Below are 12,724 nucleotides of genomic sequence, written 5' to 3'. Positions count from 1 at the left end.
TGGTGCTGGTCGCGCTGTGGTGCTGGGGGCCACCCGCGGGGCGTGGCTGGGGGTGCTGCGCTGTCCCTAGGCTGTGGTGTCCCCTGGCGTGGGGCCTGTGAGCCTCCCCTGGGGGTGTAGCTGCGGGGACACAGCACAGGCTGTCGCTGCGGGGGACCCCACCCTGCTCAGCATCCCCAGGAGACAGCAGTGTGATGGGTTGCTGTAGCTGGTCTGTTGCTCAGGTTGTGGTTGGTGGCAGTGCTGACTCGGAGCAGTGATCACCCCCAGTGTAGTTCCAGGCAAACTGGGAGGGCTGGGCGCCTGCAGCAGGGTAAGAAGTGGGGATGCAGCCCTGCCTCACACCCAGCCCTGGGTGTTGGGACAGCTGCCTTTGGCCCTTGGTGAGGGTTCACTTGTGGCTGAAGGCTTCCAGTTGGGTTGTTCTCGGCCAGCCTGGGATGTGGCAGGGCATGATGCTGCCTCCCTATCCCTGGCTGAGCCCTTCTGGGGGTGCTGAGTGCCTCTCAGCAGCTGTGCTCCCTGGGATCCCCCAGGCTTGCTGGCTTCTGTATCCTTCCCATAACCTCCACCCAGCCCTCCTCCCAGTGTGAGCGAGGGGGATGAACACAGCTGGTCATGTTTGCTTTCCTTTCATGGCCCCCTGCATTTAAGCCCTATGTGGCACTGGTTACTTGTTTACCTCTTCTGCACTGTAATATTTAGTTCTTATTTCTGTCCTCCCGTTTCCTGGTGGAGATTTGTGGGTGGTCATGGCCTGACATCACTGTGGTGCCTGTGGGACCTTGCTGTGTGTGTGTCCTTGGGGCTGGTGGTACACAGTCATGCTTTCACATCCCTCCCTGGTGCCCCATGGTGACCAGGAGGGCTGTTTAACACAAGCTGACCAAATGTCCCTGTGGGACATGTGGAAATGCCCCTTCCTTCACCCAGCAGGTGCTGTGGTGTTGGATCGGGTGGCGCTGATCCAGACGCTTTATTTTAGAGCCATTTAAATAGTCTTGTTGCAGCTTCTGCTGAACTACTGTAGCTTTGGCTGCAATTGTGCATTAATAAGGGATGATAAAGCCCTTTAAACCATTCAGAATTTTCCTAAACACTTGGTCCATGGGTATGTGGTAATCACTGCCTTGTCACATTGCATTGCAGAATTTCCAGTCTCTTAATTTGTGCTTCTAACAAGTGGTGGCCTTTTCAGCAAGCACTGGTTTCTGAGAAGTTGAAAAGGGAGACTTGCAGCAAAAGGTGGTCCATGGGAGAGTTCTTGGAACTAAAAGCAACTTCTGTGTCCCAGCTTCTATATAAAAGGCTGGTTCTGTCCCTGTCACGAGCACGAAGCTAGAGAACAATTTCTGCATGTGAAATAGTAAAGCAGTGGGTTTTGGTGTGTTTTTTTGGTTTGTTTTGGGTTGTTTTTTTTACGGATTGCCCCTGTAGAAAGACAGCAAGGACAACTGGGAAACTCTTAGGCATTATCAAGAGAAAGCAATAGGAAAGATATTTCAGCGGGCATCCGAAATACTACTAAGCCTCAACTTATAAAGGAAGTGATTTAACTATAATATTCCAAGGGTGGCTTTTTTTTTTCCACTGTGGCATCTAGCTGGGAAATGTGGATATGGCTTGCTGTCAGCACCAAGTAGTTGCTGCAGTTAGAGACAGGTTATTAAAGACAGTAAGTGGTTGCGTGTGGTACCCCATTAGCAAGGGTCAATAAACAGGATTTTCATGTTCCAGAATGGGTTTGGGAATTTTGGTCCTGGGGAAAGAGGAGCAGAGGGAGCTTGGTGGGGAAGGACTGGAAAGAGCAGAAGCTGATGCCCAGTCAGGAGACATCTTCTTCTTCTGACCTCTACAAGGTACTATTGTCTTGCCAGAAATTTAAGCTCAGCCTAGGCCAGGGCATGTCATGGCAGAAAATTTAAAGTTATTTGAGCACTGCTAACCTGTTTTTGTCTTTTTCATTTTGTTCCCCTTTGCTTCATCCTGGATGTCTAAAAGGACAGTTGGAACCAATAAATGAGGTGAGTTAATCTGATGATTCACTCTCTGCTCTGTCTCCTCACTCCATCCTGAGGGGTTTGTCTTGTATTTTCTGACTCTTTGCTGATGGCCTAGATATAAGTACTGCACCACATTTTGGGCTGGTAGGTTTTTTTTTATTATTATTTTTGCAGTGTTTTTGTTTATGGAAAAAACTGTGTGTGTCATTGGAACAAAAAGAAACATTCATGTGGAGTATATGCTGCAGATCTGCTTTCCTCAGAGGAAACCCCTTTGCTTGGTGTGTTAGTGCCCTTGTATCTGCACACTTGTGAATCCAACAAATGTCTCAAGTATTTTTGAGGAATATCTAGGGAGCAAATCTCACATGCTTTATTTCTTCAGCTTCTTAGGAAGATTTCAAGGTCACATACAATTGTAAAGTGATTTGACCCTGGATGTGCACATGCTGTTCTCCTGCAGCTGCATGTCTCTCCCCTGAGGCTACGGAGTGATGCCCTTTATTATCAGTGTCCTTGTGCTGCTTAATGAGCCTTCTCATGAACTGCAGAAGTTGGCACTGGCGTGGGTGGGAAATGGGCTAAGGTTTGGCTTTCTGCTCCTCTTGAAGCAAGCAGAACTTCCAAGTGGAAGGGAGGCTGGAGATGGCGTGGGAACAGGGCAGCAGCCTGTTGCCCTTCTGCTGGATGCTTGCACCCCGTGGCTGTAGCAGCAAGGAGCACTGTTACAGGTGCTGCTGCCAGTGCCACCTTGGAAACCTAAGGAATGAAACACTTTTCTGGGTTAAGTAACTTCTTTGCTAGAAAATCACTGTAGATTCTTCATTATATTAATAATCGTAGCAGAGAGGAGGCATGTGGGTAGTGGGCTTCTGCTAATCCATTTTAGTGGCAAGTTTGTTGATGCTGTATGTGTATGGGTCATACAAATACTATATACTGATACATCTGCAAGAAGAAAATGTGTTCACATTGCTGTGTTAATTAAATAGACCCATGCTGGATTAAATTGGAGCTTTCACTTACCTTCTGTTTTTAATTCCCTCTGTTCTACATTTGCTGATCTATTAATTTGTTGATGTGTGTGACAGAATAAGCATGTTTCCACTCTAGCATATTGCTGTGCAGTAGTGTTTTGTAAATCACCCTCTTGCCATCCTACATAATAATACATTGCATCTAGAGGGAAAATACCTGTGGTGAATGCTTATTTTCCTGCCTTGTTATGGCATAGTGAAGTTGGGCTGGTAGCTGCATAGCACTTTGTTGATATAGATGGAATAAATATAGTTCTTAGTGTTCTGTTGCAGAAACACAAACATAAATACAGCTGAATGTTATTTCTCAATAGCTATTGATGGGTTGTAATCTTGTACTTTGGTTTCCAATGGCTTCAGGGTCTACTCGCTAGAATCTCGGATCTCTTGCTGTGCCGCTGGACTTGCAGAAATTGTTGTCAGAAGTGTTTCGACTGTAGCTGTTGTCAAACAAATGAAGATGAAGTTGAAATCCTGGGACCTTTTCCTGCTCAAACTCCAGCCTGGCTGTAAGTTTAGATGCACCACTTCCTAGCTTCAACTGAGGAGTAGGGCCGCTCAGCTGTGTTGGGAATATGGATATGAAATGGTGATACAGGGCATTTGGAGGGTGCCACATAGAGAGGAAAAACCTCCTGGTGAGTGTGGGAATGTGGGATACTCAATTGCAAAGTGGAAAAGGGCAGCTCAACTACTAAGGTTAGTCTTCTGTAAAACACTTCTCTGATGGGTAAGACAGAAGGTACTTTGTAAGCTAGCACAGCGAGCTGGTAACTGTTTTAGCTGTGCATCCTTTTCTAAAGATGCTTTTTATCTTCCATCATAGTATCATAGAGTCATAGAATGGTTTGGGTTGGAAGGGACCTTAAAGATCGTCTAGATCAAATCCCCCTGCATTGGCAGGGACACCTCCCACTAGGTTGCTCAAAGCCCCATCCAACCTGGCCTTGAACACTTCCAGGAATGGGGTGGGCAACCTGTTCCAGTGTCTCACCACCCTCATAGTGAAGAATTTCATCCTTACGTCTAAGGGCAAGAAGGGGAAATGAACAGCCTCTGTTACACACGTTTCACAGGTGCAGAAGCAAAGCTGACTGAAGGGACCTGAGCAGTGCCAAAAGGCAGCAAGGATAGGAAAAGGGACACAAGCAGCAACATCTGTCACTTTGGTCTCTCAACAAGCAACACCTATTTCCTCTTCAAATGGGTCTGTCCTTTGGAGCACTTCAACTTAGCTGAAATGCTGTGAGGTTGTTTTGAAAGATTTTCTTACCCTAGTGTGGAGGTGGTTATCACAAAAACAGATGAAAGGTGTACCTTGTAAGTGCTCTAAAGGGGAAATTAATTTAAAGTTTAATTTAGCAAGACTTGATCTCCTGCGTCATCTTAGTACTCTGCAAGATTTCCTCCTGAATCATTAAACAGCAACAGTGGCAGCACCAGGTTTTATCTGGGGCTTCGATTAATGCATTTGTGAATCTGTTATAAAGAAAGACATATAAATCTTCCCTCTTTAATTCTCTCTCATGTGGGAATCTGCACCACAGAGATGACCCCATGGAGGCATTAGTGAAACCAAGAAAGGAGCAGAGGTCTCCTGTCTTTCAGTGGATGCTCTGTCAACTGGGTTGTCTGGCTGGGCAGATCATTTGATGGACACAGCTTCAGCGTAACCAGAAGCTGTGGTATAGGAGATGCCTATTTAGTGCATGCTGTGATGCTCAGAAGTTGGTACGTAGGCACTGGGACATTCAGTTAATTTTATCTACTCCTGTGAGTACTTGTTGGTGCTCTGTGCAAGGTCTGGAAGGTCCATATCTTGGTGCTGTATGAAATAAATTGTCTTATGTTTAGGTCGCAGTCTTGTCTATATACTCCTTTGAATCCAGGCAGAATAGGATGGTAATTAATACTGAAGCAATAAAAATAGAAATGTTCGAGATGTGTTAGAGTGGTTTTTAAATGTGGAGCAGCATATTTAAGAGTCTGATATATGCCCAGAAATGGATTCACCTGCAATTAATGGGAAATGGAAACAAAATCAATGCTAAATAGGAAAGCATTGCACACAGGAGAACACAGGGATGAGGCTGCAGGATTGGATTTAGAACAGTCACTTACTTGGGAACAAGGAGCTAGGCTTGTTAGGAGAGGATGCTTCAGAGTTCTCTGGTGTGCTGCAGAGCAGAAGGAACATCATGTGTAGTTGGAAGCATGGGGTGATTGTCCCATGGTGTAGTTTTTGTCTACTGGATCAGTTTGGCTAAAGGGACATTGTGAGCATTGAAGCTCTGTTCTTTTGATCTCAAAACTCAGATGTATGGTGACTGCGGATGAGCTGGACTTTGCCATAGGCAGAGAACATGGAGACCTTTGGACTCATGAAATGCTCTCTGCAGCCTGTATTGTTTTCCCCAAGTCCTGCTCCCTGTGAAAGCCTCTACAATTAACTTACTGGAATGGCCATAAGGAGAAGACAATGAACTCTGGGAGAAAAAAAAAAAAAAAAAAAAAAGCCAAGTTTTTAGCCCATTATGGCCATAAGGAGAAGACAATGAACTCTGGGAGAAAAAAAAAAGAAAGAAAAAAGCCCAGTTCTTGAGCCATGTTGCTCTTCATGCTGCACTGCTGCAGCTACTCATGCTGGCAGCCCTGGGTAGGGTCCCCAGGACCCCAGTCTAGGTCAGGTACCCATCTTTCCTTCTGGTTTCGGTTGATTTGGTGCAGTTAGTGTCTCCCTGTTCTGCTCTGGTGGTGGGAGAAGGTAAGTTCCCAGAGGTAGTACCTGAGAGGGGCAGTAGGAAGCAAATAAAAGGATAGACAAGTGGGGCAGCTTTCCTTTGCTAGGAGGCATGGATGCTGCCATGCCTTGGGATCACTGAAAGCACCATCTACTCTGGCATTGCTGCAAATACTGTGATCTCTAAGGACACCTGTTAACCACGTTGATGTGAAAGCTGGAGATCAGCCTTTGCTTGCTTGAAAAGGCAGTTGGCTCCTCTTCCTGAGCTGAGATGGGCCCAGGGTGGTGCCAGGGAAGATGGTGATGTTTTAAGGTTCCAGAGTGACTTTGTTGGAAAATGGTGAGGGACCCCAGAAACTGGTCGAGTGAGGAGGGCAAAGAGAGCAGAACCATCCTTTACAGCCTCTGTTGGCTCACAATTCAGAAGCCAAAGAAGATTCATGTTTTCACTGCATTAATCTTACACTCTTAAACCTTCCTATGCATTTTTGGAGGTAGGAAACATCTGGAGTTAGATGTGTGAGCAGAGTAAGAGTTTGGAATTGGTCTCAGAGTAAGGTGTTCAATGGGTGTGGTTTTAAGTGCTCAGAGATCTGTGTATGCCCATTGACTTGTTCTTTTTTTTACTTTAATTTTTGAAAAGCAGGATTTTGGATTCAGTGGAAACCACTGAAATGGAAGATGGATTTGACATCACCATATTCTGCATTTAGATGCATGCATTGAATTTGTGAGCAAATCTGTTTAATGAATTCCTCGCTCACGGATTGAATGTTTTTTAGAAGTAGATCTAGGTTTTCAGCTGAGAACTTCCCATCTTGCCACTTCTTCATGGACCTGGGACTCTGGTGTAATGCAAAATCCAGTTTGCTTCTTCCTTACCACCCTCCCCAGTCCCCAGGGGAAATCTGCTTCCTGTGTTCTTCATCGCCCTACTAGCAAACATCTGAATGGCCTGGCTTAATAATCCAGCCTTTATTTTTTGCCTGTAGGTTTTGCCTTTTGGCAGCTCTGAGACACCTCATGGCCCTGGAAATTCAGGCAGGGACATTAAGGTGCAAGTTTAAGCCCTGACTCTTGGGAGACTTTTGATCCTCCTAATTTTCTGTACTTTTTTACAGTGGCAACTTAGGAAAAAAAATCTTACTGAAATTAGTCTAATTGTATTGACCTGAATTCAGAGCAGCTTCTTGTTATTTCTTGAGGAGCCCTTGCATCCTGGCCTTTGCAGAAACAGGCTGGGAATGAGGGTATGTCTTGGAGCTGTCCATTATGGAATATTCTACAAAGACCCCGGAGATAAATGGTGCAAACTTGATGAGACTGAATTGAAATGAGAATGTGATTCCTCTTCCCAAAGGTTTGGATTAAACAGAAACAGAGCTGCTCTAACCAGAGCCAAAGTTTATTTGAGAAAAATTATTGTGGCTCAGCAGCGATTTCCTTACTAAAGGTCATCTGTGTGTTATTAACTCACTATTACGTTTACTCGTTGTAGAACATCCTTAATGCCTCTCTTCCTGATTCCCTTTTCTCCCTGCCTGCTCCTCGTTCTGTGCATTTGCTGCTCAAACACAAGTGTATCCAAATGCTACCTATGATTGTGTAGACCCGCATTTAGGCACGAAAAAGCTATTTGTGTTCCCAGTACTGATTATATGTCAGGCCACATGATTTGGACTCCCTTTAATGGGCTGCAGGGTTGTGCAAATATTGTGTGTGCCTCTTTGAGTGTAGGGTTTGGGTTTGATTGTTAACAGACCTTTTTTTTTTTTTTTTCTTTAATGTGGTTGAGTTGTGTGACTGGATTGGTCAGATTTGCATGGATCTTGGGTAAACTTTGTGGGTTTGGTTAAGAATTCCCTTTAAAAACTATTTTTTATTTGGGGGGCCTTCTCTGTGAGTTTACTGCTTTTTATAGAGTGTTTATTGCTCTGCTCCAGTCATTGGTTACTAAAGCAAATGATTCAACGTATTTTGTTTATACCCAGCAGAGCCATGCAGGTAGAAAGGGTGAATGAGGAGCCCCTTGGCTTTGCTCATTTCACAATGACACTTTCCTTGTGAACTGCTGCTATTTTTTTGAGCACTCTCTGGTGGATTAGCCAAAAGGCTTGTTCTGCATGATGCACTCGTAGCACTGTGTGATTTCATTTCCAGCAGCAGCCGCTGCCCTCAAAATGCAGTTGGAGACTTTATCTCCTGCAGTTATTACTGTCTGCTCTTGCTCTTCTCTCACTCAAGGCTGGGATGTCTTGACTGCTGTGTGAGCCACTGCAGCTGTGACACATTGGGGTTTTTAACAAGAATGTTGGTTTATATGAAAACAACATATATATATATGTCTATATATCTATATATATATAAAACAGAAATGAGAATTACACATGGACTTCTTTGTGATGCCAGTCTTCAGTTGAGTCTTGTCAAAGATGTTACAGCTCTCATGGAAACTTGCTTAGATCCTGCCAACTTCTCTGCCCTCACTGAGATCCCTGCGCAGTAAAATAACTGTCTGGTGAGAATCACCTCTGGTTTATAGAAGTGGATAAAAAGCAGCCAGTTATTTGAAAAGGCATGTCAGTAAATAGCTCTTACTGAATTGTATTTATAAGATCAAGTTTTGAACTTCAGTGGCATACCTGCAAAGCAGTATTTTACTGACAGAGGTGTTTGATACGTTTGAGATGTTTGAGCATGGTGGTTCCCACGCTGGTTTGTTCCTAGTGAAGTCTGTGCTTCCAAAGTGTAGCTGTGAAGTTACGGCAGTAATCTGCTGTCTGGGGGTTGTGGTTTGTGGGTTGTTGTTTTTTTCCTTTTTTTCTCAAATACAAATATAATACTGCTGATTGAGATCTGAGTCACCTGTGCCTGTAGTGGCCTGTGTCGTGCTCTAATACTGATATAACTCTGTTTGAAAGGCAGAAAGATAAAGAATCTGTTTTTTTACATAGATCCAAAGTCAGTTGCTCAGCCTTTTACTTGCCAGATAGATTAGGAGATACTCTGCAGCATCCAGGGATATGCACCTGGGATTACACCCAGAATACCAGAATGTCCTTTTGTTCTGTGTATACTCCTTTTACTGGGTTGAATCACCCAAAGATCTCTCCTTATAACAGGATGAGCAGCCAAAATGAGGACAAAGGTGTAGACTCTGATAATACAATCAGTGAGCTGCCTCCCACTCTTCAGGATGTTTCCCCTGACAGAAGGCGGTCGTCTTCAGATGCATCACGGTCCACTTACAGCCTCACCAGGCGGATTTCAAGTAAGGTCGTCCTTCCAACATTAATGTAATTCTTCTGGGGGAGAAAATCAAACTGTAGTGCTTGCTCTTTCATCTTTTAGACAGGGAATCAAGTCAGGTTGAAGGTACATTGATTAAAATCCGGTTCTGCAGGAGCACGGTGGAAGGAGCCGGCCCTGTAGCTGTAGCATATGCATGGTAGCTGCACGTGAAAATGGATGGGGTTGGGGCTGGAGTGTAGCTGAGCTTGGACTTCAGCATAACTAAGGGTGCTATTAATTGTTGGTGATGTAGTGGTGAAAAGTCTCCCTGGGGAGCCAGCTGTGCTGGGCAGTGCACAGACACAGAATGGCTGTACCCGAAGAGGAACAAGTTGACTTGCACCTGTAATATCTTCCGCTGAGTTTCTAACAATTGTATTTTTTGCATTTCTTTTGTTTAGGTTTAGAGTCGAGGAGGCCAAGTTCTCCCTTAATTGACATTAAACCTATTGAGTTTGGAATAATAGGAGCTAAGAAAGAAATAGTTCAGCCAACTATCCTGCGAAAAACCTACACCCCGGATGACTATTTTAGAAAATTTGAACCAAGACTGTACTCCCTTGACTCGAACAGTGATGATATGGACTCCTTGACCGACGAGGAGATCTTGTCCAGGTACCAGCTGGGCATGCTGCATTTCAGCACGCAGTACGACCTGCTGCACAATTACCTCATAGTGCGGGTGATTGAGGCTAAAGATCTGCCCCCTCCCATTTCCTATGACGGCTCAAGGCAAGACATGGCTCACTCCAACCCCTACGTGAAGATCTGCCTTCTTCCTGACCAGAAGAACTCCAAGCAGACCGGAGTGAAACGCAAAACGCAGAGCCCGGTGTTTGAAGAGAGGTACACATTTGAAATCCCCTTTTTAGAAGCCCAGAGAAGAACTCTGCTTTTAACTGTAGTGGATTTTGACAAATTCTCACGGCATTGTGTTATTGGCAAAGTGTCAATGCCCTTGGGCGATGTAGACCTTGTGAAAGGAGGACACTGGTGGAAAGCCCTTGTGCCTAGTTCTCAGGTAACAGAATTTATCAGATTATTGCCACAGTTTTTCTCACTGTTTTTTTTCTGTGCGATTCCTTTGCTTGTTGGCAAGTGATGTGGTTCGCAATTAGTCACTGTCATCTTGTTAATATGGCATTTGCTGGGTTGAAATAATGTTCGCCTATAACTGGTCTTATTACTAGTACTGTGAGGTAGAGGAGCTTTCTTCCTTCATATTCAAAGGTGGTGGCGTGACAAAAGATCCAGTGTCAGCTTTAATGAGAAAAATTCCAGACTGCTTTGGAAATCTGAACCTTTTCAGTGATATTCCTTCTCACTGCAGTGACCTGCATCCCTGCCCAGACACTGCAGTGACACGGTCCCATCTGGGTCACTCCTGTGGTTGTTGACTTGGGGACTTGAAGGGAACCACTGGTGTCAGTTCAGTAATAATTTGATTCAAGAAAGAGTATAGAAGATAAAATCTCTACAGACTTGTGGCATCATGCATAAGCAAAACAACGGCAAGGTGGATTTATTGTCATCATGTCCCTGAAGGAAATAAACTTGCCACAGTTTTGTTCTGATGTAAGTGGCATGTTGCATGCAAGTTTGAGCATGAATTTTGGGCTAGATTCAATGGTCCGATGGGATGAGGAGAGACTGTGCAGAGGGTCTGTGTACTTCCATGTCTGTTTTCAGGAAAGGACCCTCGTTGGTGCCACCTCCTTGTCAACCAGGAAAAGAGCTGTTCAATGGGAAGGTCTAAGCTTTGCAACCAGGAATGGCCATTAGCTGCCAAAGTTGCTCCTAGCGGTGTTACCCACACTGCTACAGCCATGTACAAAGCCAAGCTGAGAGCATGGCATGAGCATCTCAAGCATTTGTGCTAAGGACAGGAGTGCCACTCAAGGTTGGTAGAGCAACCAGAGTTGCTCCTAGCGGTGTTACCCACACTGCTACAGCCATGTACAAAGCCAAGCTGAGAGCATGGCATGAGCATCTCAAGCATTTGTGCTAAGGACAGGAGTGCCACTCAAGGTTGGTAGAGCAACCAGAGTTGCTCCTAGCGGTGTTACCCACACTGCTACAGCCATGTACAAAGCCAAGCTGAGAGCATGGCATGAGCATCTCAAGCATTTGTGCTAAGGACAGGAGTGCCACTCAAGGTTGGTAGAGCAGGGTTGCCTCTTCCAGTTCCTTGCCAGCTCTCAGACTGCAATTTCTAAGTTTAGAGCCTTTGATGAATCAAAACCCTGTGTGAACTTGGATGGTTCACATATTCTTTGATTTCTCTGTGCTCAGGGAAGGGTGGCATAGCCAGAGGTATTGGATGAGGTGAACAGTAAATCATTGTCCTCACTGCTGATTTGTGGTGTGGGTCCAAGAGTCTGATTCAGAGTGGAAACTTGTGATCAGACACTTGTGGAAGTAAAACCCGCTGAGTAGTATTTATACATGAAGAGTCTGTGACAATGCTTTCCTCCCTCTCTGTGAGCTCTTCTACCTGTTGCTCAGGCCTTCTGTGGTGTGTGAGAGGGAAGGTCAAGTCTCCTGGTTACTGTGAGAGCAATTACTAGGTGTGCTGTAATAGAAGTAATGGCATTGTGGGATTAGCCTGAACAATGTTCAGGCAAAAAGATAAGTTTTGAAAGTTAAATACAAGCCAAACTCACGGGGTCCCTGGGCGTGTCCTTATGCAGGACATGTCTTCACAGCAGTGGGATCTGCTTTGCTCAGTAGAGTGGCTGTGGGGACTGAGGGGATAGCTGTGTTACCAAGTGGTTCATAAAGAAAATGAAGGAGGACAGATATTCATGGGCTTCCCTCACTGCCTGAGCCTTTCCCCCTAATGCTTGTGTACAAATGCCTGCAACCATTTATTTTTTTGGTATTAGGGTTTTATCCTGGCCTCTGTGTTATCTGAGGACAGTGCTCTCCTCTTAGCATCCCCCTATCCTCCAGTGATTCACACCATGCAGCCTTGCTTTTTTTTTTTCCTCTGCTTTTGCATGATAAATACTTCTTTGTATTATGTAGCTCTTTATTAGTAACGTGGATTCATTCCACAGCTAATACAGACCTTGATTAGACAAGATCATCTCTGCCTTTGTGTGCCAAGCTTAGAGCCAGCCCTTCCTCCCTCCTTCTCCAAAGTTTCAGTGGAAGCTGCTTCTCTTTGCAGCAGTGCTTCACCAGGATTCAAGAGGAATTGTTTATGCAGAAATTGGCATTTCTGATGTTTATAAAGGGAAGGAGAAAAAGAGAAAACTCCCTTAGAATGGGTAGGGCCTAACCTTACAAGCCTTTTGCATTTATCTGCTTGCTTATTGAAAATGGAAATTAAGCAAAAAGTCCTTCACACCTTGATTGCTGAAGTGCCTTTTTTTGGTTGTTTTTTTCATACGTCTTTGTTCCTTTTGGCTGGGCCTGAGCTGCCAGACTGCAACTGCCAAGAAGAGCAGTGCTTGCCCCAGGACATCCAGGGAGGTTGTTTGGTATCATCTTCCCATGTTTTCTCAGTGATTAGATTTTTAAAGTTCATTGAATGAGGTGTTTTTTTTCTGTTAGCAGTGATTAAAGTTAAATGCATTGATCAAAAGGTTGAAGTAAGTCCTGGAAGAAGTAAAACAATAAAGATTATTACTTTGAAAACCCGCATT

General features: G+C 44.7%; 1 protein-coding gene across 1 annotated transcript in view; it reads left to right on the top strand.

Moving 5' to 3' along the window:
- Positions 1-1,107: 1,107 nt before the first annotated feature.
- Positions 1,108-12,724, top strand: part of SYT17 (synaptotagmin XVII) — a 35,156-nt gene continuing 23,539 nt past the window's right edge. The window contains exons 1-5 of the mRNA XM_010003299.1: positions 1,108-1,111; positions 2,002-2,024; positions 3,401-3,549; positions 8,906-9,054; positions 9,476-10,095. Coding sequence (XP_010001601.1) covers positions 1,108-1,111; positions 2,002-2,024; positions 3,401-3,549; positions 8,906-9,054; positions 9,476-10,095 — 945 coding nt within the window. The remainder of the gene's footprint in view (positions 1,112-2,001; positions 2,025-3,400; positions 3,550-8,905; positions 9,055-9,475; positions 10,096-12,724) is intronic.

The sequence above is a fragment of the Chaetura pelagica genome, unplaced genomic scaffold (genome assembly GCF_000747805.2).
Source record: "Chaetura pelagica isolate M959 unplaced genomic scaffold, ChaPel_1.0 scaffold138, whole genome shotgun sequence".
Taxonomy (NCBI): domain Eukaryota; kingdom Metazoa; phylum Chordata; class Aves; order Apodiformes; family Apodidae; genus Chaetura; species Chaetura pelagica.
This window is presented reverse-complemented; position numbering and strand designations above follow the sequence as displayed.